Source organism: Mesoplodon densirostris, chromosome 20 (assembly GCF_025265405.1).
Source record: "Mesoplodon densirostris isolate mMesDen1 chromosome 20, mMesDen1 primary haplotype, whole genome shotgun sequence".
Lineage (NCBI taxonomy): Eukaryota > Metazoa > Chordata > Mammalia > Artiodactyla > Ziphiidae > Mesoplodon > Mesoplodon densirostris.
This window is the reverse complement of record NC_082680.1, coordinates 18,298,788-18,324,025: the sequence shown is the minus strand read 5'-3', so window position 1 is coordinate 18,324,025 and position 25,238 is coordinate 18,298,788. Positions and strand designations below refer to the sequence as shown.

At 36.4% G+C, this 25,238-nt stretch overlaps 1 protein-coding gene across 2 annotated transcripts in view; it reads right to left on the bottom strand.

Moving 5' to 3' along the window:
* Positions 1–657: 657 nt before the first annotated feature.
* The window catches only part of MSR1 (macrophage scavenger receptor 1), a 58,369-nt gene continuing 33,788 nt past the window's right edge, over positions 658–25,238 (bottom strand). Inside the window, exons 8-9 of one of the 2 annotated variants that reach the window (XM_060086020.1) lie at positions 10,878–11,066; positions 658–791 (exon numbers count right to left, since the gene is read on the bottom strand). In XM_060086020.1, coding sequence (XP_059942003.1) covers positions 658–791; positions 10,878–11,066 — 323 coding nt within the window. Of the gene's footprint in view, positions 792–10,877; positions 11,067–24,232; positions 24,244–25,238 lie in introns of those variants that run through there. The other variant, XM_060086021.1, reaches the window with a different exon arrangement.

Sequence of the window (25,238 nt, the reverse complement as noted above, 5' to 3'; positions counted from 1 at the left end):
TACATGACCATGTCATATAAACATGTTATTGTTAATGACCATGCTATTAGCCACGTTATTAATGACCATCTCAATATATGAGCATGTAAAACATGATGAGTTTTTCATCATGGCCAAAACATATCATGAACATTGCTATCTAACAGCTAAGTTATTGCACAGAGATCTTGAGAGCTGGATAAGATTCTTTCTTTAGAAATGTGTATGGATTGGAGATTTTGCCAACTTGGCACAAAAGAAAACTTTCCAACCCTCTCATTATTCAGAAAGTAATTACATTAAAATGAACTAAATAGATTACAAAGAAGAAAAAAATTGTAATCTTGTGAAGATATAAATTGCAGCCAGTGATTGGGACGTGTTTCCATTATCACTAGCATTTGTAATCTAGAAGTTTTAAACTTCAATATATTCGATACATAAGTCATTATATTAGAAAATTCCATTTGAAAACTTAAGAGAAGTTAGAATGGTTCAGATATAGACATATAGTAATTATGAAGGTATTTTATATGTTTATCCACTGATTTTTAAATATTCCTTTTCTGTGGACAAAATTCTTAATCTCTTAAATATTCATTAAGCTGATTTTAATGAAGCAAAGTAATAAAAATCATTTTTCAGCAATTTCATAAATGTGAATGAAAATATGGTGCATTATGTATTGCAAGTGACCCCGGCATCTTCAGCATGTGAACAGACTCTCACACCCCATTGTCTAATTTTACACTCTTCAATAGATGATTCTCTCCCAAAACAAAATACTTCATTCAGCCATATTGGACCAGTACCTGCAAAAATCAGATACAACTGTATTAATAAGTATAGTTTAGTGTTTATGTTTGAGTGGGACAGAGCCATTAATTTATTCACCAATTTAACAAAAAAAATGTGTTGATCATTATCCATATACCAGTTCTGTGCTCTGTATTAAGAATCAAAAATTAACCCTCTGCCCCAGAAAATTTTATTTTCTGTCACTGTGTAAACGACTAAAATACTAAGTAGTAAGAGGTGTAACAAAGGTGCATACAGAGTTCTATGAAATCATAGATTAAAGAACTATTGGTTTCCTCTACTGATTTAATAGTTTTATTTTTAAAAATAAGGAAGGAAATTAACTTTAATAATAATGGATATATGCAATGATTTAATGATCTATATGTATCTGTACAAGGCATATCTAGAACATAAGCAATCCTTGAGTTCTTTTCTTAGGTTCCAGTGTATTTCAGTTTGCATGTGTCTGGTTTACCAGACATGTTATCTATTTTTAATTAAACCAAGAGTAATATGATCAGTAAAGGGCTTATAAAATATTCTGCAAGAATACCATAGATTATTAAGTGCAAACACAAGCAAACAACAAGAAAATGGCACAGCTAACACTTATTCTTTTTGTCCGAATTCTTCCTCAGACACATTAGAAGGAAAAACGGCCTGTCAGCATAGGCTACCTAGAAGACAATTAACTAAATGAATGTAATCGCCACTTTCAAGATAAGGACATTATTTTATCAATCAATAAGAAAACAACTGTTTTTTTGAAAGGAATTCATGGCAGGAAAAGATAACTTTAAAACGAAAGTTTGGAAATGTTTTTCTGATATTCTCTAAAGATTTTTTAAGTGTGTCACTATAAAAGTTTGTTCTTTTATACTTAAGACATTTGGGAGCAGAACCTTTGAAAAACTTCTAAAATGAATGATTTCATTGGGTTTTGTTAAACATATAATATTGCAAACCTCCTAATGAATTTTCAAGAACATTTCATGTTGTCAAGAAACTGATGATTTAGCAGCAAAATTTCAATAAACACCTTTGCAAAACTGGTGGATGGTAAATAAATATCTTAATACTGTAAGCATAATCAACAATGCATTTTTTCCATTTGAATCAATATGATGTTAAAAGGTTCTCTTTCAGTCACAAGAGCTATATAAAGCATATTTAGAAATGTCTTCAAGACTTAGAAACATACCTTTATGTAGTTCTAAAAGTTAAATGAAGACCTGTTTTTCACAGAGGCATAAATAATGGCACATATAATTCCATTACTCTTAACTGATTTTTCAAATATTATGTCAGTTCAAGAAATAAAAATTAACATGTGCATGGTTAATAATGTGCATAATTGTATAGCAGTATGTGCCTGTAATATATGAATAAATTTCCAAGATATTGGAAATTTTGTAATCACAATGTGGATAACGTTTGACTGAACCTTAAAAAACGGAGGTTTTCCGTGTATGGAAAAGAAGTCATTCCATATAGTGGGGGCAGCATGAAAATGCTTGATGTATTAGAACTGTTAATGGTCTTCTGGCATCTAAAACACAAAGTATATTAATGAGGGGAGGAGGATTCTTTGGGAAGGTTGGATAGAAAGCTGGGACCATGCTATAAACATTTTTGAATTTTATGTTGTGAGTCACCAAATGAAATATCATCAGAACTATACTTTAGAATTGTATGTTTGGCAGAAATGTGGAAGCTGGATTGAAGAAGAAAAAATCTATAAGTTAAAAGAACAGTTAATAGGATGTTTATATAGATATTTTCTGTGAAGACATGTTTTTATTTACCCTTAGAACTAGGAAATTTTGATTTCCACATAGAAAATAAATAGGTTCATTCACTTAGTTTTTGAATAATTTGTACCTTCACCAGAAGTATCCAAATACAAGATAAGTTATATTTAGGTTTACATTATCAAGGTAACTGGAAATATTGTATTTTTCATTTCATATAATAGTAATTAAATCAATAGAATCCAAACAATGTTTCTATTAGACAAGCAAAGGTTTTCTTGGGCTGACCAATTACAAGAGTAGTAACCTGGACAGCTCAAGTGTTTTCTGAAATGTTTATAAGAGTATTAAGACTTTTCAACTTGAAATTTTAAGGCAGATAAAAAGGAAAAGATTAGGAGAATATGATCTCAAAGTCAGAAACCTTGCCAGGAATACTTTTTGGTTTCCAACTTGCTCTTACTAGGCATATCATCGTCCCTTTTCTGTTTGTGTCTGTATGTATGAGCATGTTTGTGAATGTATGTATAAGCATGTTTGTGTATGTGTGTTTATTTTAAATATATAAAGTCTATCTGAACTTTTTGGAAGTTGCTCCAAAGGGCTATTCAAAAACATAGGCAAGGACTTCCCTGGTGGCTCAGTGGTTAAGAATCCGCCTACAAATGCAGGGGACATGGGCTCGAGCCCTGGTCTGGGAAAATCCCACATGCTGCAGAGCAACTAAGCCTGTGTGCCACACCTACTGACTCTGCACTCTAGAGCCCACGAATCAAAACTACTGAGTCCATGCACCACAACTACTGAAGCCTGTGTGCCTAGAGCCTGTGCTCCACAACAAGAGAAGCCACCACAGTGAGAAGCCTGTGTACCACAGTGAAGAGCAGTCCCCACTCACCAAAACTAGAGAAAGCCTGCGCACAGCAATGAAGACCCAACACAGCTAAATAAATAAATAAATAAATAAATAAATAAATAAATAAATAAATAAATAAATAAATAAATAAATAAAAACCTTCATTAAAAAAACATAGGCAAATAATAACAATTGCACAAATAATAAAACTACTTCCATTTTAACATGTAAAGGAACCAAAACAGTGGGACATTTATGTATTACATTTATTGCATTTATGAACATTTATAAATTGTATAAATAAACATAAGTAAAACTTCTGGTGAAAGCCATGGCTCTGTTGTGTTTGGGAGCATGAGAACAGTATGGTTCCATGGCTTCTGTACCCAGGGGACAGTGATGCTTTCACTCTACATTTTATAGATCTAGTCACCAGATTTATGTCTCAGCAGCACAGAATTTTTACAATCCAGGAAAAGGTAATTAAAGGTGACAATCCTCTCAATGTCTGAAGTATCCAGAGGGCATCCCCACAGGGGAAGCACAAGATAGATATTATTCAGTCAATGTGCTTACATGTGAGCACAAGTTTTTAGAAACCATAATAGAGGAAGTCATGAATATTAGAATACCAAAGCTGTAGTAATAACAATGAACATTTAAGCCCATTTTTTAAAGAATTTACTATGAGGCAGAAAATATTCAAAGTACTTTTGAGTTGTTATCTCACTGAATTCTCAAACAACCTTAAAAAGTTAATAAATGCTATAATAGTTTTACTGTTGAGGAAAGTGAAAATCAGGGAGAAAAAGTAACTCCACCCAAGGTCACATAGCTAATGCCTAATGGAGCCAGTATTCCCACCCTGGGTCTGCCTAGTGTCAGTGCCTTTAATCAAAGATTTACTGCAATCCCCTGCATTATTAGATTTGGTCATTTAACAAATCTCTTTTGAGTGCCTATGTGCGTGAACAAAAATCAGAATCCATTCTCTCTTGGACTGACCTTCTAGTGAAGGCTTTTGTTTTAGGTAAATGCAGCAACTGAGGTCACATATGTAATTAGTGGCAAAGCTGATTCTTGTATTTAGAACCCCTAACTCATATTTCAGTGCTTTTCTCACTAAGAACATAAGGATATGATAAATATATTGTATTTTTCAGTAACTCTGGTCTTATGCTATGTGGAAAAGATTTAGACACAGTGAACACGTTAGGTCTTTTCACATATAATTTTAAAAATTTACTTCTAATAACTTTGTAAAATATTGGTATTTATTTCCATTTCACAGGTAAATAAACTGAGACTCAGAAAGGATGCATGACTTTCTCAAAACAACAGAGAGAATAGGGCCAAGCAACAGAACATGATGACATTTAAAACTTAGAGCTATTCATTGACTACAAAGAAGCCCAGATAGTTATAAAAATAATTTTCAAGGATTTGCTGTTTTATTTTTATATTAATATATTTGGGACTATCAAGCCGAAGGAAAAAAATTATTTAATACTCATGTCCCATCTCCTTCCAAATTGTTTTCTGCATTAAAAATTAATGCCAAGGTAGCATAAAATGTCTAAAATTTTATCTTCATGTGCACCTCAAAGATTAAAAAAGAGATGTTTTTATTTCTTTAGGTAATAACTGTTACTCAAGGATATTTATTCTTGCTGCTGTCATTGTTATTTTTTGCCTCTGAGTTATCCTTTCTACTAGTGGAAACCTATGCAAAATCGATGTATATATTTTAGAAATGTTTTTATTCTCTAGTCCTGTTTATCATCTATTTATCTATCTACCTAACCATCTATATATCTACAATTCCCTTTACAATTTGAAGGCTGCATAAGGAGGACAGATTGACCAATTTTGTGTTTCCAAAAGCAGACAACAATAACCGTGTTGGCCATGCCTTCTGGAATTTTATGAGCTTGGTTTGTGATGCTTAAGAGTATGCTTGACAGATACCATTTCCTCTTAACCTCTCTTTTAAAAAGACAAATATTGATATTTCTTTGAGGGATTTGAGTTTCCTTAATCTTCAGTAACACTGCTTTTATTTAAAAAAGTAATCATATTTCAAACATTAGCCAGATATACAGTGACACGATGAGATTTGAGATTAGCTCCTGAATGGATAAGTGGAGAAGCAAAACTCACTAATGGTTAAAGTCTCCGAATGAATTTTTTTCTTTTTTTTTTGCAGTACGCGGGCCTCTCACTGTTGTGGCCTCTCCTGTTGCAGAGCACAGGCTCCGGACGTGCAGGCTCAGCGGCCATGGCTCACGGGCCCAGCCGCTCCGTGGCATGTGGGATCTTCCCGGACCGGGGCACGAACCCGTGTCCCCTGCATCGGCAGGTGGACTCTCAACCACTGCGCCACCAGGGAAGCCCTCTGAATGAATTTTAATTACATCTAGTCAAGGTTGGGTGACATGCATTTATATCACTTTAAGACATCTAGTTGGGAAGTGCTTTGTCAACAGTTTCTTCTTTGAGAAAAGCATTCTGGGTTTTTGTTTTGGGATCAATGTTAAAAATGAAGTGGGAATCAGAATAGAGAATGGGTAAACTTAGACTATAGTTCTGGATTCTAGTTTTGTGGTTCTGGAGAAGCCATTTATATTCCCTGTTTTATTATATATGCAGAATAGAGAGGTGGAGGGTCAAAAGAGCTCTAAGATTTCATTTCCCTTTAAAATTCTGCGATCCTAAGATTCTGAAGAAGCAAGCTCTTTAGAAATGAAATTCTTAAGCTTAAAGAACTTAGGACAGTCTGCCTAGTGGAGAGACAGGGTGAGGGATGGATGTGGAGCGCTCTCCCCACAACTGCCACAATAGCTATGTAAATGGGGCATGTTTTGTGACAGTTCTGTCAGCTTTACTTAATTTTATATGAAAAGTGGGGCTGTAATATCTATTTCTCACAGGCACTGTAAGCACTGAATGAGATCATGTAGTAAACACCTGATAAACAGTATTATTCCATACTTAGTATTTATTGCCTTTATTACCATAAGTAACAGAGCAGACACGTTAAGAACCCTATTATAACGGCTCTATATCAGGTTCCATAATACCCAACATCTAAACATTTATGTTTCAAAACTTTCAGTGTGCAGGGAGCAGTACCTAAGAATTAGCGTTCTGACCTATTGATATATTTTATTCATCTTTGAGATTGTTTTTACTTCCAATCACTAATGGATAGTTCAGAGATGCAGAGTTATATTTTGATCTCCTTCAGTTTATTCTTGTAATTTTTTAAAAACCCCACTCAGAAAATAGATTATGGAATGTGAAAGGGGTAATGAATAAAAGATAGCATTTATGTTTAGAATTTTCTTTTGTTTCTGCTTTTAAGTTTAGAGCTTCAGCACCAACTCCTTTAAATTTAGGAGAAGACAAGATAGCTGCTCCAGATCCAGCTCTTACTTCCAGCATCAGCCGACAGGCTCAGATATGCCTGGAACAAATTCCCGGACTACCACTGTCCTCTGACAAAGCTCATCCAAGTTTGCTACAGGGAGACCACCAGGATGAGAGATTGGGAAGCTTGCATAGGGAGAGAAGAGGCTCCCTCCCCTTTCCCTGCCCCGTGCAATAGCAAGCACCAGAAGCTTCTCAGTGCTTCCTTAATTTAACCTTTTTGTCTACACAGGAAAAAGAAAGAACATTCCACTTTATGCATATGGTGCAACCAGATGAAAGAACCCATTTAAAGGAGTGTGCTTTAAGCTTTGTTCCTATAAATCATTTTCTTTGTAACTGCAAAACTGACTGTTCTTAAAGCTAATAAGGATTATCTCTGGTAAGCCAGGTTTGCTATTTTAAAATGAGAAGAAAGAAAAAAAAAAGGAGAGGGGGAAACTGTGTCTAGAAAATTGTATTCTTTCCTTAATGGGAGGAGAGATACAAAGGAGATAAATTTAAACTTTTTTCTTCTTGTTTCAATTCTGATAATAATGCAAAATATAGTATTAATCTGGTTCTTCTTACTTTCCTATGAGAATGACACATAAACTCTAGTGCATTCCTCCTCCTCTCTCTACCCCTCCAATCATATTTCTAAGTTTCCTTTCCAGTCTCTGTTCTGCATTCAAAATTACTTTTTCTTTTCCTCCTGAGTAAAACTGCAAATTTAAGGTGGAGGAGTGGAAAAAGGAGGCGTTGAAACAGCTTTACATGAAAAGGTGGTTTACCATGACTAATCCAACATCAGTTTACGATGCAAGCCTGTTTCTTAAAATACAGTGTACAATGAAGCAGATCATGAAATTTATTTTTTAGATTCTTTTTCTCCAGAACAAATCACCTCAGTTCTATTCTTTCTCCCAGCTCATCTTGCTTTATTATTTTAAAATTCTCATCATCATTCTTCAATTTTGGGGGACTGAACTCTATGCAGAGAGCTAACACAGAGCTGGATGTGTGTGGAGCGGAGTGGGAAGATTAGAAGAGAAGGTTACACAGAGTGCTTCTTAAATCACACCTCCGTACTGCGGGAAAAACCACATTCAACTTTACCACCCTTGGAACCTCGTGAATATCGCTCTACAGTATAACACGGATCTGACTTTTCTACCACTCAACAAGGATGGCAAATAAACTTGTAATTATACAGTTGGCAGTGCTGCTACCAGTGACCTCTGTCACTCTTGAGCAATGCTATGAGTCCAGCTTCGTAATGGGCACTTTCTATACGCAGCTCATTTCAGATTAAAATAAATCTGCTGGGTTATTATTATTCTCATTTTATTGGAAAGGAAACTGAAAGTCTGAGATGTATCAGAGCTAAGGTTTCAACTCCTATCTCCTTAGTTTACATTATAAAACGTTTTGTCTTTCCAGTTCACTTTGGTAGGTATTTGAGAATGTGAGAGGAAAAACAAAATTCTGATATACCTCATTGTTTTATTATAATAAAACTCTAGTCTAATGTATAGGACCACCAGCTACCATAAATACACAGCCTCACTGAAAATGGGTGCTCATCTTAGGGAAGTAGTCAGTTACCTGAAGAAAACTTGAGAGAATCGTCTCCATATAGCCAAATGACTCATTTCACATGAGACTAAACTCTATTGTTTCTTATATAAATAATGAGCTTTCTTTTTTTTGGCCAGTATTTCAGAATATGTATTTTATTCCTTTCTTACCAGTGCTTTAGACTAGAAATCCCTAGAGGTATAAGCAAGAATGAATAAAAGCTGTGGGGAAAAGAATATTTTACTTGTGACACTAGGCCTGCAAGTTAATGGAATCTTAAGATAATAGTCTCCAACTGTGTGTTTACCATCTAGGTTTAGAACCTCAATGGAAGAACAGCTTTGAAATCTATGGCAAGGCTTCATATTCATAAAAAGAACAGAGCTGGCATATAATGTCTTATTCACTTTCCCACCACAGATAGTATTTGAAATGTTTTATACAATTATGTATTTTAAATAAATGGCCTTTCATGCTATGGATCTTAGTTACCATAGAAATGGATTCTTTCCTCATAGAACATTGTAGAAACTCAGATGGGCAGTTTAGTCTTCCTAAACAATTCACTTAGAAAATCATTTGATTTTCTAGTGACTAAGAGTTAGGGATTTTTTTCTTTTCCCCTTCTGTGGGGAAAAAAAAATACAGCTTATTGCTGTTTAAAACAATTCATTTAGGAGGTAAATTTTACAGGTGCAAGGATGATTTTGGTCCGACACTTTTCAAGATGGGGAGGAAGTTCTGAAAGTGTAGTGGAAATGGAAAATTTGGAAATTCCAAAGAGCTATTGGATGATGGCAAATTATGGATATTTTCTATTTCCTTTGTTTCTTCTATTCAAAACTCTAAGGCACAAATTAAAAACTGACAGCCGGGGGCTTGAACGTGGGTTCAGAAACTTTCAACATCATCACTCTCTTCTGTCTTGTGCTTAGCCTCTTTATGAATTAAATCAAGTTTCTGGTCTCTAAAGACTTTAGAACCTGGATCCCTGCTAAAATTCATCTCTTAAATTTGATAAAATGAATTCTTTTTGTAAAGGAATAAAGGATATAATTGTGATCTATTATTAATACTATTTATGTGTTTAGCACAATGCCTGACACAGTTATTACCCAATAAACTGTAGCATAATAGTACTTAACAATCTATTTTATGAATTTAAGAAGTCTGTCTTATCTTGTTTAGTCTTTTGACATGATAATTTGACATACTCCACTATTTTATCATCATACACAAGATTATCTGGTAATACTGCTATTTTATCTCTATTATTTTGCATACAATTTCCTATTGCCCATATCTATCTAGAAGAATAACACAAAATCAAGATGGTCAAATCTTTTTTTTTTTTTTTGGTCAACATGAACTTCAGAGATACCAATTATCTATCACATATGGACAGTAGAATAAATAAAGAGGAAATACTGACTTTAAAGTTCTAGTTTACCTATATATGGCTATTTCTTTCTAATCTGTCCTTCAGAATTGAAGCACTTATATATGTTTAATTATACATAAAACCTATTATTAGGGGCTTCCCTGGCGGCGCAGTGGTTGAGAGTCTGCCTGCCAATGCAGGGGACACGGGTTCGTGCCCTGGTCTGGGAAGATCCCACATGCCGTGGAGCAGCTGGGCCCGTGAGCCATGGCCGCTGAGCCTGCGCGTCCGGAGCCTGTGCTCCGCAATGGGAGAGGCCACAACAGTGAGAGGCCCGCGTACCGCAAAAAAAAAAAAAAAAAAAAAAAAACCTATTATTAGGTGCCAATTTAGAAAAAAAATGAGGTAATAAAAATATCATGGGTAAACATTCAAACATTTTGCCCCCAGCAAATTTTCTCCCTAGCTCTTTCAATACATTCATAGAACAAGTTACTGAGTCATCCAGATGAAAATACACAGATATACATGCAGCAAAAAAATTATTCAATTCGACCTCAAATGGAGGGGAAAGTAACCTTATTTCTCATCAAGTTTCTTAAAGTAGAAGTCACAATTAGGAGGCATAGAGAACCCGTAAAATCGCCTCTTTCTCTTTCATGGTTTTTCACTGTCCTTTCAGAATACAGGTGCTCCATCATGGACTAAGGTTTGGGAAGTAAATGCAGAAGCTGGTACCCACCACCCACCCTTCAGTTCCGCAGAAGAGAGAATGAGGGAGCACGTGGAATTGCCCAGCTGCCCACAAGACCCAGATATGTAAATGAGTTTCCCAGGAAGTCATGCCTTGTCTATATAATTCACTGGTTCCTGTTGTTCAGCTTTACCAGTAATTTTCCATATTTTCCTCTATTGTCCAACTAACCGATTGAGTCTAAATGAAATTTAGACATTAAATGTTGTCTGAGAGCATCTTTTTAAAAATCTCTATCTTTTCATTTCTACTTTCTAGGAAAGGCCTTAAAAAAAGAATCCTACTTCCTATTCTATATGTTCCTGTCTCTACTTGACTGTACATACTGGAGAATGCCTACATTTCATTAAAGAAAAAAGAAATTACCTTGTCCAAAATAAGCTCGCTTATGCACATTTCGAGCACCTTGGTATCCCAAACTCCTACAGATGACCTGTCCTCCACGCAATTCCCAGCGGTCATCACAAACTGTACCCCACTGGCCATCATGGAAAATTTCCACTCTGCCTTCGTGAGGGCCGCTACCACCAACCAGTCGAACTTTCTTAGACGGTGCTGTCACAGAAACAAGCAGGGCTTAATTTTACATATATGTACATATTGCTGTATGCTTTTTATAAAAATAAAAGCATTTGAGCACATTTTTCCAGCAAGTTCAATTATTGGAATAAATATTAAACTTTCTAGCACCACCTATTGGTAAAGAGTTTAATTGCAAACATTGTACATATTGGTCAGATCTGAAGAGTAAATCTACTCTTTCTTTTTTATAAGTTACATCTATGAAAACACTGCAATGATTTTGTTCCAGTGACTTTAAAATTTTACAGCTACAAGTCTGTGAATGTTATAGAGATTTTTCATACTATTTTTAAAAATTTTAACAAAGTGATTGCTTTCTTGACACACTAACACACAAACTGGAACATACATCCAGTGACTTTCAGTGATACAGGAGGTTGAGGAGAAGATATTTTATAATATCATAAACATAAAAATAGACCAAACATCCTGTTCTTTACCAAGAAAAACAAGGTAACTATAATGACAAAATCAATTTAGAAATAGCAAAGATATTCCTTGATATAAGCCCCCTGGATTTTGTCCCAAAGTGTTTTTCTTGTTTTGAAAAAGGATTAATGAGATAGAAATCAGACAATTTTCATTTATTTTGAGAAATCACTAAAGCAGTAAACTTTGGGAAGAATATACCATGTTTACAACAAAGTGATTTTGTTCTGCAATGCCCAAGTAATCAAAATTGCCATATATACAGTAAACTTTTATAAAACTTTGATCATGTGCAATGATTTACATAAATATGAAATGTTTCTTTCCCATTTTTAAAACCAACATACACATTTTGAACCTAAGAACAGATAAAGTGTGTAAATAGTATCACAAAAAATTTCACTTAGAGTTAGAAAATTTCTTTAAACAGCCTGAACTATTCTAGTTATTTGTTAAAAAATCATTTGGCTGAAGAACAGAAAAAGGCAAAGACAGAAAATAATTTTTAAAATTTACTTAGTGCTAAATAAAATAAAAATATTCTCTAATAATTAGAAAAGCCAATGAATAAACACAGTTCTATTTAAATATATCTTTTCAAATATGAGTTTGAAGAACACCATAATATAAAAAAGCAAGATGTAATTCTTACAACAGAGATATCTCTGTAATGTGAAAGTGGAGTTTTAGTGTATGGGTTTTCAGAACTCAGTTAACTAAAGAAATAGTAACTTTTGTTTTCTAATTTGAGTAAATTTTGTTGGAACAGTAATCCAACAACATGTAAAAAAAATAAACAATTTCCTACAAGCCTGACTGAGCAACTAAGAAACATGAAAAGCAAACATGTATTAACATGTAGTATTACAATTATAATTATTTCCTTGATTCATCCAAAATATAATTCAGTGCTCAATACTGAATTAATGTAATAATGTCCAGGTGCATAAGCCCTTCCTCACTTAATAAACATGAGTTACAAACATTAAAAACATTTTTAAAAAGGAAAATAATTTGCTATTGCAGTATTCAAACTTCCAGTTACTAAGTAAAATACAGGGTGACCCAATCATTCACTGTAAATGCCTAAGAAAATAGGAAATAATAATCCAGGAATAGATTGTGTAGTTTTAAAACATTAGAGTCATGTAATAGTAACTAGTGCCACTCCCAAATGTTTATTTTTACAGAAGTCAAAAATAAATCTCCCTGTGCTATGCTGCTACTTCCCATCAGCCAACTATTTTACATTCAGTAGTGTATATATGTGGATGCTACTCTCACTTTGCCCCAGCTTCGCCCTCCCACCCCATGTCCTCAAGTCCATTTTCTATGCCTACCTCTTTATTCCTGTCCTGCCCCTAGGTTCTTCAGAACCATTTATTTCTTTTTTAGATTCCATATATATGCGTTAGCATACAGTATTTATTTTTCTCTTTCTGACTTACTTTACTCTGTATGACAGACTCTAGGTCCATCCACCTCATTACAAATAACTCAATTTCGTTTCTTTCTATGGCTGAGTAATATTCCATTGTATATATGTGCCACATCTTCTTTATGCATTCATCTGTTGATGGACATTTAGGTTGGTTCCATGTCCTGGCTATCGTAAACAGAGGACACGACCTTTAAAAGAATGACATAGCCATAGGACATGACATAAACTGGTTAGAACCAACTAGGTCTGAGATGGCGGATGAGACTTCCACTGGACCTTGAGCCTCTGTATACGCTCACTGTAACACATCAGCATGCTAAATGACACACCCACAGGCTCCATGACAGTTCCAAGGCTGACCATAAAAGGTCAACAAGTGGGTGGTGGCCCAGTTCCTGGAAATCCCCACCCCTTCCCCCAAATAGCTGGAATACTCCTCCCACTCATTAGCCTAAGAAATTACACCCCCCACCCATAAAAACTGACAACCCCCGTACCCTGGTGCTGCTCTCACCTTCTGAGATGGCCCACACTCTGTCTGTGGAGTGCGTTTCTCTCTAAATAAATCCACTTCTTACCTATCACTTTGTCTCTCACGGAATTCTTTCTGTGATGAGACATCAAGAACCTGAGCTTCATTAAGTTCTGAGACCGGGTGTGTGGTATCTGTTAAAAGACTGTGGGTTCAAGTCCCAATCTGAGATACAGGGTTTAAGTTAGGCACCTGGAACAGCTGAATCAACACTTGAATCTGCTCAGGATTCTCTCTCCAAATTTTATCCAAGAGCCTCTCTGTTAAGTTGCTTCATTCTTTCCTTTGATTGCAAGCTGGGCATCTTTGTTCCCCAGTGAACATGTCTGTTAACAACTCCTAAATTTATATTTTACAGTCTCTTTCTCAGAGACAGTTCTAAAATATCCAAGGAAGTCCTCCTATGACCTAGTTTGGGCGAGATGCCCATCTATGGACTAAACAGCTTGGGCCAAAGACAGGGTCAGTTACATTCACATGCCATTCCTGGAATGGGGGGAGGGGAGAGGCATTTCCTTGTCAAAGGTGAGTTTTGAGCAAAGACAGTAAGCCCGGTTCATCAGACATTTTAATAATCTTCGTGTATTTATGAATATTCATTATACTATATGTTTAGCCTGGTGTTCTTTTAATATCCCTGACTGTAGAATATAACTGAAATTAAAAATCCACGAGTTAGATAATCTGGATTTTACTTATTCCTCTGACACTGTTTATGTGAGCTTATTAAACTATTCAACCTTTCTAGGACCAAATTTTCCAACTGTTAAAAAGAGAAAATGATTTTTGCTCTTAGTTAAAGCATCTAAACACAACTTCTCTGTCCTAGGCATTTTCCTTGGTTTCAGAAATTATTTGAATAAAGCATGTATCCTGCCCTCAAGATTCAAGTATTTCTGAGGTTATTTTGAAGGTTAAATAGTTCATTCTTTAAAATGAAGTACAAATGTAAAGGTTTTACTTTTACAAGTTTTGAAAATTTTGAGGTTTCCATTTTGTGGAGAAAGCATTAGAATGAATATATTATCTTGATATTAATCACCTTATTAATTTTTTTAACTACTTTCCCATTTAATACTTATCCTTCTCAAACAAGAGATCTTAACCAAGTAGGATGACATGTTACAGATAGACAAAACCTACCCTATTGTTTTTAGATGTGAGTGTATTTGACCTTTGTTATTTCCAAACATGATAAATCTTGAAGAGACTCTTGGAGACCAGTAATGAGCAAACTATGGCCTTAAGCCAACCTCAGCTTGCTGTCTATTTTGTAAATAAAGTTTTGGTGGAATGCAGCCATGCCCATTAGTTTACATACTGTGTAGGGCTGCTTTCAGGCTACACAGCAGAGTTGAATAGTGTGACAGAGACCTTCTGGCATGCAAACCAAAAATATTTACTAGCTGGTCCTTTTCTGAAAAAGCTTGCCAACCCCTGATATAACTGAAAACACAAGACTAGTATAATAGAGGATTTCAGTAGGGAAAATCCTGCCGTGTGACCCCTGGAACAAATAAGGTCATGATTAATCTCTACTTACCTCTCCAGTTTAACCCTTTGAAAATCTCTCCACCCCCTCTCCTTGCTCCCTTTAGTTCAATTATATAATTACTCACATTCCCAAATAACCCTTGCTCTCCTTTATTTCTGAGGCTTTCATTCCTCAATCCCCCCTACCCTTTCCTCCGAGGTCCTTTCAGTTATCTTTTCAATACCTGACCAAATATCACTTGACGAAGTCACTTGATGAAGAGTTATGGTATGAGTGAATGAATTTTGACCTCTTCTTGATATGCCATCTCTATTACCTGAGTGGATTAAATTGGCGAATGCTTAAAATATCAAACACTGAAAAGAAGTAGAATTTAGTATGTCACCAGTCTCTAGAGAGAATATAGTTTCTATGTGTAGAAGCAGTAAAGGAAATTGCGAAGGAAAGGTGGATTTAAACATGAGTCCTATTATAGGAAAAAACTATGTGGCTGTCCACGAAGAGCCCCCCAAGGTGGACGGGTCTGATCAGAAACCTCACATATTCCAAAACCTGATTATTTGTAGGTTTAGAGGATTTCTCTCTTAGTGGCAGACTAATGTTAAACAGACTCTCGGGACTAAATGTCAATTCAATTTACAACCAGAAAGGTAATTGCCTCAAAAACGGGAATATTTTTAACTACTCGACAAGGCCATTTTCTCTCTGTGGGCAATCTGCACAAGAAGTCAAATCACAATCAGTGAATTATTCGTTTAATTAATTTATTAATTTACAATGAGACATAGCTATGAGATTTTGCCTCTGGGTTTGGCCAGTGCTCTTTGCTTAACACAATTTTCTTTATATATGTTAATATATTCCATCAGGTTAGGTGGTTTGACATATCTCTGCTTTGATTCACTGCAGTTTAACTTTCTAAAGGCAATCTTACTATTCTTATTCCCTAGATTTGGAGGAAAGAGTAGAGTACTGATAATTTCTATATATTTTTAAAAGTCTGTGTGTAATATTAAAATATATAAAATATTTATTACACAAATAGCTCATTCATATTTTTATGAGATACCAGACAAAAAATAAATAATAGATAATTTACAAAGGTTTTCTAATCTAATCTGAGAAAATAACTTCAAATATAGTGAAAGTTAACAAGTTCACTAGTTATTATTGTTTTGTTTATTGAAGGCTTATTTTTAAAGGAGGAAGTAAAACATATATTAAATATCTTGGAATAGAGGAATAGCTAAATTAATTATAGTATACATTAGATGGATAGTTTTAGACTCATTAAACATTCCTGTCAAAAGAATCATACAGAAAATAGAGAAAAATGATAACATAAAATTTAAGTGACTAAATTAACATTAATGTTTCATTTTAATGTGCCAAAAATATTGATATATACAAAGATTAGAAGGAAGTATCCAAGCATATTGACAGTAATTTTGTACAGGGGACAGAAATTGAATATCAAATGTTTTTCTTATTTTCTGAAATTATATTATTTTTAAAACTAAGATTAATTTAATTAAAATAAGTGGTGGCCAGATAGTCACTAATGTCCTTACTGTTTTAAAGGGTCTCTGATTCAAGTTAAGCTGAAATTCATAAAATTGAGGGAAAGAACAAGCTCAGAATGAGAGATATAGTATAATGTCATTTATATAAAACACAGAAAATAATACCATCTATCATCTATGCAAACATACATATGTAGTAAATATATAAAAACATGAATAGAAAGAAGCATGTAAACTCCATGATAGAAGTTTAACCTGGAAAAGCAAGGGAGACAGGCATAAATGGGGCTTCATCTGTGCTAGTTAACATGATATTTCTTAAAAGAGAAATATGTGTAGTCCATATGGTAAAAGGACAACACCTCTAAAATGCGGGTGGTGTGTACATGACTATGTATTAGCTATTTGCTGTAAATGTTCTTCCTTCTTTTCTTTATATTTGAAATCTATTTTATTTAAAGGAGAAATCTATTTTATTTAAAGTCCCATATTCACGGGGACACTGATGGAGCCATCTATGAGCCCAAAATAAATTATAAAAGTGCTTCATATACAAGTCTTTTCTTGAAAGTTAGGAAAAAATATTATGAATCTAAGATGCTTGAGACAGGAAGGGGTCAGGGCACAACCCTTAAAAGAATGACATAGCCATTGAAGACACAACAAACTGGTTAGAACTAGGTCCAAGATGGCGGACAAGTTGACTTCCACTAGACCTTGAGCCTCATTATATGCTCATTGTAATACATCAGCATACTAAATGACATACCCACAGGCACCATGACGGTTCTGAGGCCAACCATAAAAGGCCAACCATAAAAGGCCAAAAAGTAGGCAATGACCCAATTCCTGGAAATCTCCACTCCGTCCCCAAAACAGTTGGAATAATCCTCCCACTCATTAGCCTATGAAATTGCCCAGCCTATAAAAACTAACCACCCATATTTTGGGGACTCTTGACTTCTGAGATGCCCCATACCCTGTCTATGCAGTGTGTATCTCCCTGAATAAAACTTCTTTTACTTTACTATGGCTCGCTCTTGCATTCTTTCCTGCACAAAGCCAAGAACCCACACTTGGTGGTAGTCCCAGGGACTCACGCGAGACCTGGGACATGACCATCCTCTCGTGCCCCACTTTCTTTCTTGCAACAAGCTCTAGTAGACAAAATTTTAATTTGAAAAGCGAAGTCAGGAAGAATGTGGACTATGGGGTGTCTTTGCATTGTGTCCATCACTGCTACTTGAGTGGAAGTAAAGAACTGCGGTTAAAATGTAAAATGACTTTTGAGGAGTGTAGCCATTTCATTTCAATTACTATCACATTGTTTACCTCATGGTCATGCTTTCTTTTTTTTGTATCACTTATTGGAATTAGGATTTAGGGTTAAATTTACTACTCAATAGTAATTATTATATTTGAGTTTCAAATGTAACAAACTTTTTTTTTAAAAAGTCTGGTTGCAAGTTGACCCAGAAGTCCTTGCAATATGGCAAAATTCCTCTAGAAAGGGAACTGATTTTTTAATTTAAGATAATTAGCTTAATGAGGTATTTAGCTATGAAAGGCACATCCTGGTGTGAAATAAAACATTTTATGGCAAGATAAGAAAAATTTAAACACAGAAAAATTTCTTCTGCTCTTTGGATTCCACTCTCCCTTCTACTGTGCATTGTGTATCTGCCTTATGCATCGACCAGACCTCCCCCATCAGCAGAAATACCTGCTCAACCATAAAGAACAACATTCTCCTAGCATTAGCAAGACAACTCCTTCAAAGATAACATTCCTTCTTGATCTTGTATGGGATCAAATGACTTACCACGATGACCCTTAGATCTGGATTATGTAAACTGTCAATAATACATCATTTGATGTACAGCCCTCTGCCTCAGAAAACTTATATAACTGTGCCTTGACTTCTAATGGGCGGAACAGTTCTCAGACCTGAGATGTTGTTGCTGAGTTATAATCCTCAAATTTGGCCCGAATAAAATTTTCCATTTCTTTTTTAGATTGACTGATTATTATTATTTTTTTACACTGGATATCAGATGTTTGGAGAAATAGGTTGAATTTCTTGGAAAAATAATTTAACAGATTTTGAATCTTACTCCAGAAGTCAAAGAAAACAAGTATTCTGGAAGTCCCCAAACGGGGTAAAGAGGAGAAACCAGAGGGAGAAGATTTCAGTGGAGCATGTGTGCAAAGTATTTTGATGGCAGGGGAGAGACTGAGGGTGGCCAGTGAGGAAAATATGGAGTCTAATCTAGCCAGGAATTTCGACACAGTAAAGTCTAAGGTTCAACTTGAAAGTTGTAGACTCTTCTGCTCACATTTTCCTGTTACGAATAAGTTGTCAGTAAAATTCTCTTAGATCCTCAGGTGGAGCTAGGGAACATCCTCAAATGAAGGGAGAGGTGTGGTGCTCAGTGTTGGAATGAGTGACGTGGGGGCAAAGGAGCGATCACAGATGCATAGGCGTGTGAGTTTCCTAGGGCTACGATATTAAATGGTCACAATTTGTGCAGCTTAAAACAACAGAAATTTATTCTCACAGTTCTGGAGGTCAGAAGTCTGAAATCAAGATGTCCGCAGGGCTGTTTTCTCTTCGAAGGCTCTGGGGAGAAATCTTTCCTTGCCTTGTCTTAGGTTCTCACGACTCCAGCCAGTCTCAGTGTTCTTTGGCTTGTAACCGAATCCCTCTAATCCCTGCCTCTGTCTCCAGCTTTTCACCATGTCTCTGTGGCCTCCTCTTATAAAAACACCAGTTGTTAGCTTTAGGGCCCACCTGAATCCAACATGACCTCATCTTAGCCTAACTACACCTGCAAAGACCCTACTTCCAAATAAGGTCGCATCCTGAGGTTTCAAGAGCACCTGAATTTCTAGAAACCCTATTAAACCCACTATCACAGCCGTGGCAGGGATTTGAATGAGGAGACATGGGGAATATAATTTTTCTGTATTTTCGTCAATCTACTTCAGACAGGAGGCACTGGAATTGCCTTAGAATGTGAGGTTGGTGCTCAAACAATTTTATTTCAGTATTAAAGAACTGACCCCCAAGATTTGAGGACTGCAGAATAGCTGGGTAGTAGACATTTGGTTACACTGGAAATTAGTGACTTAGCAAAGCTAACAATGATGACACTGAACACCTGTAGTTCAGCGACTGAATAATTAAAAGACTGAGAATGTGCTGCATCAAAAAAAACTGTACTAAACCTCAGATGATATTGAGTGAATCAATTATAACTTAAAAGTTCTTACTTCGCAGTGGATTAAGCAGGATATGAGTGACAATTCAGGTGAAGCAGGGGATGAGAATAACTGTAGTACCCCAGGAAAGGGTCAGGATCTGTAGGTTAAGCCACAGTGGGAGATATTTCTGGGACACTTCATGCGCAAGCAAGTAACTGTGTTGTTCTAGGGAATCTCGTCTTGAGACTCACATTGTAGGGCAATGCATGGCCAGAGAAGCCAGGTTAAGGGAGCAAATGATAGGTTGTGAACTGGGAATACTTTGGTGGTCCAGTGGTTAGGACTCCATGCACTCACTGCCGAGGGCCTGGGTTCAATCCCTGGTCAGGGAACTAAGATCCCACAAGTCACCTGGTGCAGCCAAAAAAAAGGCTGGAACCTATAACCTATATTTGGAAAGTGCTTGAATTGGAACAAAAGAAACAATCTTGTATTAGTGTAAGACTACATGTACTGCAGAACAGGAAGCCAGGACCTGGTTCTCTGAAGAAGAAAGCCATTTGGTCCTCTGAGGTCGTGGAGGTGTGGAAGTGGCCTGTTGGGTCTCTCTACTCTATCTGAACTCCAGCACATAACTGAAGGAATTTCAAATTTTGCTAATGCAAAGGACCTGGCTGGAACCGTATTGATGTTTTTTTTTTTCTTCCGTCTCATTAGCTCTGGTGGGAGTCAGGCTGTAAGTCAGCTGGGATAACTCCTAAACAGGACCAGTGCTAACCACTGGATTCATTGCTGATTTAAATCTCTATTTCAATTTACAAGACATATTAGTTACACATACTACAAAGGAACACATGCATTGTGTTAATGGAATACTATATGTTTTTAGTGCCCATTTATGGAATCATATAAAGCTTGAAACAGCACATAAGTGTCAAGAATGAGCATCTAAGTTAGCTGGAGACATCACTGCTCAGGTACACTCTGCTCTGCTGAAGCCTAGGTGGGCTACTGAGAAAAGGACAGTGCAGTTAAACAAGAGACAATAAAAGAAGAGGACATCAAAGTAACCACATTATACTGAAAAAAAAATGTTCAAATTGAGCCAGTTACTGAAATAGAGATAGAATATTAGCAGGTAGCTTCTTCCCCTTGTGCATATGAGTAATTCTCCATACAATAATGGAGGCTAGGTAAGCATTCTAGAAAGACTATGTTTCTGAGTTAATATACTTGGGGGAAGAGACTGGAGGCAATGGCTGGAATGGGATAGCAAGGAAGAAACATAAACTAACAGAGATTAATTGAGAATATTTTTTGGGAATTTGACCTAATGGAGTTCATATTGTAAGAACTCTTATGTTAAGGTCTTTCAATGATGAGGCTCATTCTAGAAAACCAAATTGCTCTTTACAAATCTCTTTCTCTCCCTTCCTTCTTTCTCTCTCCACACCTTCCATATGACATATTTGTGGTATTTATATATAAAAAAATATAAAGCTAGTTGTGGGAGTGTTGAATGGAGTCACAGCTACAAATAGGGACTTTGGAAATCAATACACCAGGCTCTGTGATTCTGTTCTACCACTTCAGTTTCTAATCCATAAAATGGAAATGATGATAGGACTTACCTCAAAGGCTCTTCTGAAGATCAGATGAGATAACACACTAAAGCCCCTGCATTAGAGAGTAAATATTTTCTAAAAGCTCATTATTATACTTATTTCATGTTTGGAAGAGAAGCCTTTACTTTGGTCAACTGAATGCTTGGAGAAAGACCAGAATTCATTTAAGGTTGGGCTGAGTCCTCAGCAGAAATCAAATGAAAGACATACAGATATTTCGTATCATTGTATGAGTTTCAAAATAAGACATTTCCTCTAAATTCACATCCTAATTACAATCTTATTGGGTAAAAAGCACAGTAGAAAACACTAACAAATGACACATTAGTAATTGGCATGTTGAGGACATAACCTAACACAGAGTGTTTCATTGTATGGCCGGAAGTCTGTCTGCTTGAAACACAAACACTTTCAAGTTAGGGTGAGAACACAGCAAACTATTAGGACAAGTTTTAGAACTTGGTGCAGACTGGTTTTCTCTTTATTATACGTTATTAAATTTGGTGTAATTTGTGCATCTGAACTGGGCATTTCAGCCTCTACTTTTGTCTAAAGAAAAAACCCTTTCTCCCCTAATTTGGAAAGTTTAGGTTTGTATTTGACACACTTAAGAATCCCTTTGCAGTCTGGGGTGCCAGAAAACTGGTGAACCGAATCCCCTGGCATTGTCTCCCAGGGTCCCTGGGATCAGGGCCATCAGTGGCAAGTGTGGACCAAGTACTGCTGGAGAAGAAGAGGGCTCCCAGGTACAGAATGGGAGCCTGTCCCCCCGTACAGAATGGGGTAGGAAGTCCTATCCAATTAAACCACAGGCAAAGAGATCCAACTCCTCTTCAGATGTTTGCTTTAACTGGCCAGTTTGCTACTGGCCAGTTTGCTACTACTGAGGATGATCTGATTCCTCTCTGCCCCTTTTTTTCCTGGAGACTTTGGTGTCAAGCCGGCACAGACCCAGAGTACCACTGACAACTCTAATTTGTTTCAACACTTCTCAGAGCTTTTTCATCAGCAGCGTCTTGGGCTCACACTTTGCTCCTCAGAGCCTGGAACTCCCGTTTTATTAGCCTGACATTTTGTCCTGACCTCTGTTGACAGCTTCTGGCCTCTGGCGTGCACTCTGTTTAGTCACTCCTTTTATTTATAACTTATGCTCTTTTGCTTGGCTCAGACTCATTGATTTGTGATCTGGTCACACTTGTGCTGCTCTATCTAATGTAAAATCTTATCTGATTCTCCAGCACCTCTTTTTGTCCATGGCATTTATTTAGCTTCTTGCATTTTCATTTGGCTCTCACTCCTGTCCAGATTACAGATTTTAAATGTCTGCATTATACCAGCGAGGAAGAGCAGCTCCAGTTCAGAGAGACCACGACCACTGAGAACTATGCCTTATGAGTGTAAAGCACTTTATAGTATTACAGAGCATCTGCATACACACAATATCTTATGTGACCCTCACAACAATCCAGTGGGGTAGGCAATACGATGCCCATTTCACTGGGGAATGAATGGAAGTGGGGAGACACACCTAGGGACACTACTGAGAATTCTACTAGAACCTTAATGTTGTGAATCCTGGGACTATGTGTTAAACCTTGAAGGAAAGGAGAGTTGAGAGAATTCAATCTGTTGATTAACAGAGAGACATTCAAAACTAACATGGAATCCCACATTTTTCCTTTTCTTAGTTTGCCTTTTCTTACATTTTCTCCTTTCTCACTATCAGCCCTTTCTTCACCTACACAAAATATCTCCAGTTCTACTGAAGTATTTATTTTTCTCCAGGATCTATACTGGATATTTAAAGCATAAAGTACAATGAGTTGTGTTAAAAAAAATTTTTTTTTTACAGTTTTTATTCAATAACATAACTAGCACACTTAGGAACTTTGTTTTTTACATGTGCTTTTACCAAGGATACTAAATGCAGCAGGCTGGTGAAAAGAGCTTTTTAGACTAAAACAATTTCATCATTTTTTTTCAGCATTTTTTTTTTTATGATCAAAATATTCTTGCTTGAAACAGCTAGGTATTTTAAGGAAACAAGTTTTGTTTTTTGGTTCAAAAATGTTGAATGAACTGCCCCAGCTCCACTTGACCTCACTATAAAACTTGAAAAAAAAATATGCTATAAACTGGAGAATAAGAAGACATGAATGAAACTAAGCAAATCAAAGTCAATTTACCTTTGTAAAATTCTAAGGGATTTAAAAATCTTGACCTACTCTGAACACCTGTGGAGCCCTGTTCCTCCCCCCCATACACCTCTGCTCTATTATATAACTGCCTGTTTCCATGTCTATGTCTTTCTGGGACAATCAGTTCAGGAATTCCAGGGACAATAGCTATCTTATAAGCTATTTAGTCCAGCTCCAGGAGGTACACAATAAACATATGCTGAATGAACAAATGGATTCTTTTAGGGCATCCCTATCTCTGGCTGAGACTGGTATTTTTGAGGGTAAAGAATGCACAGATAATCGGTATCCATGAGATTTCTCCTAGAACCCGATGGGTTCAGGAGACACTAGATGGGTGGGTGGCAGAGGGCTCCTGGCCTGGCTCTGAGGAAGGCAGGAAGAGCCCGCCAGTCAGTACATGGGAGGTGTCCCAGCTCAGGACGGTGGTGATGGTGGGGTGCTGGAGTGGGTAGAGGTATGAGCAAGGGAGCAGAGACCCAAACAGTACCGAGGACCAGGAGAGGAAGGCATGCGGAAGCCAGGCACCATTCGGGAACCAAGGTTGTTTGGAGGAGCCACAAAGGGATCTTGGAATCAGTTGTGCTGTGACTTGTCCAGAGGTGATGGTCCTTTTAGTGAGATGGTAGCACAGGGTGTCCCGCCCAACCCACCTGATCTTCAAAGGGGCCTGCCCTAATATGATCAGGGAGTTATGCTGGTCCTGACACATATATAAAAGAGGAAATAAGAATGAAATTAGAACATCCTCTAACACCATACACAAAAATAAACTCAAAATGGATTAAAGACCTAAATGTAAGACTAGATACTATAAAACTCTTAGAGGAAATCATAGGGAGAACACTCTCTGACATAAATCACAGCAAGATGTGATAGATCTTTTCTGATCTATCTCCCAGAGTAATGAAAATAAAAACAAAAATAAACAAATGGGGCCTAATTAAACTTAAAAGCTTTTGCACAGCAAAGGCACCCATAAACAAAATGAAAAGAAAACCCACAGAATGGGAGAAAATATTTGCAAACGAAGTGACCGACAAGGGATTAATCTCCAAAATATACAAACAGCTCATGCAGCTCAATATCAAAAAAACAAACAACCCAGTCAAAAAATGGGTGGAAGATCTAAATAAACATTTCTCCAAAGAGGACATACAGATGGCCAAGAGGCACATGAAAAGATGCTCAACATTGCTAATTATTAGAGAAATGCAAATCAAAACTATAATGAGATATCACCTCATACCAGTCAGAATGGCCATCATTAAAAAATCTACAAACAATAAATGCTGTAGAGGGTGTGGAGAAAAGGGAACCCTCCTACACTGTTGGTAGGAGTGTAAATTTGTACAGCCACTATGGAGAACAGTATGGAGGTTCCTTTAAAAACTAAGAATAGAGCTGCCATATGATCCAGCAATCCCACTCCTGGGCATATATCCAGAGAAAACCATAATTCGAAAAGATACATGTACCCCAATGTTCACTGCAGCACTATTTACAATAGCCAGGACATGGAAGCAACCTAAATGTCCAGTGACAGAGGAATGGATAAAGAAGATGTGGTATATATATACAATAAAATATTAGTCAGCCATAAAAAAGAACGAAATAATGCCATTTGCAGTGACATGGATTGACCTAGAGATTGTCATACTGAGTGAAGTAAGTCAGACAGAGAAAGACAAAGATCAT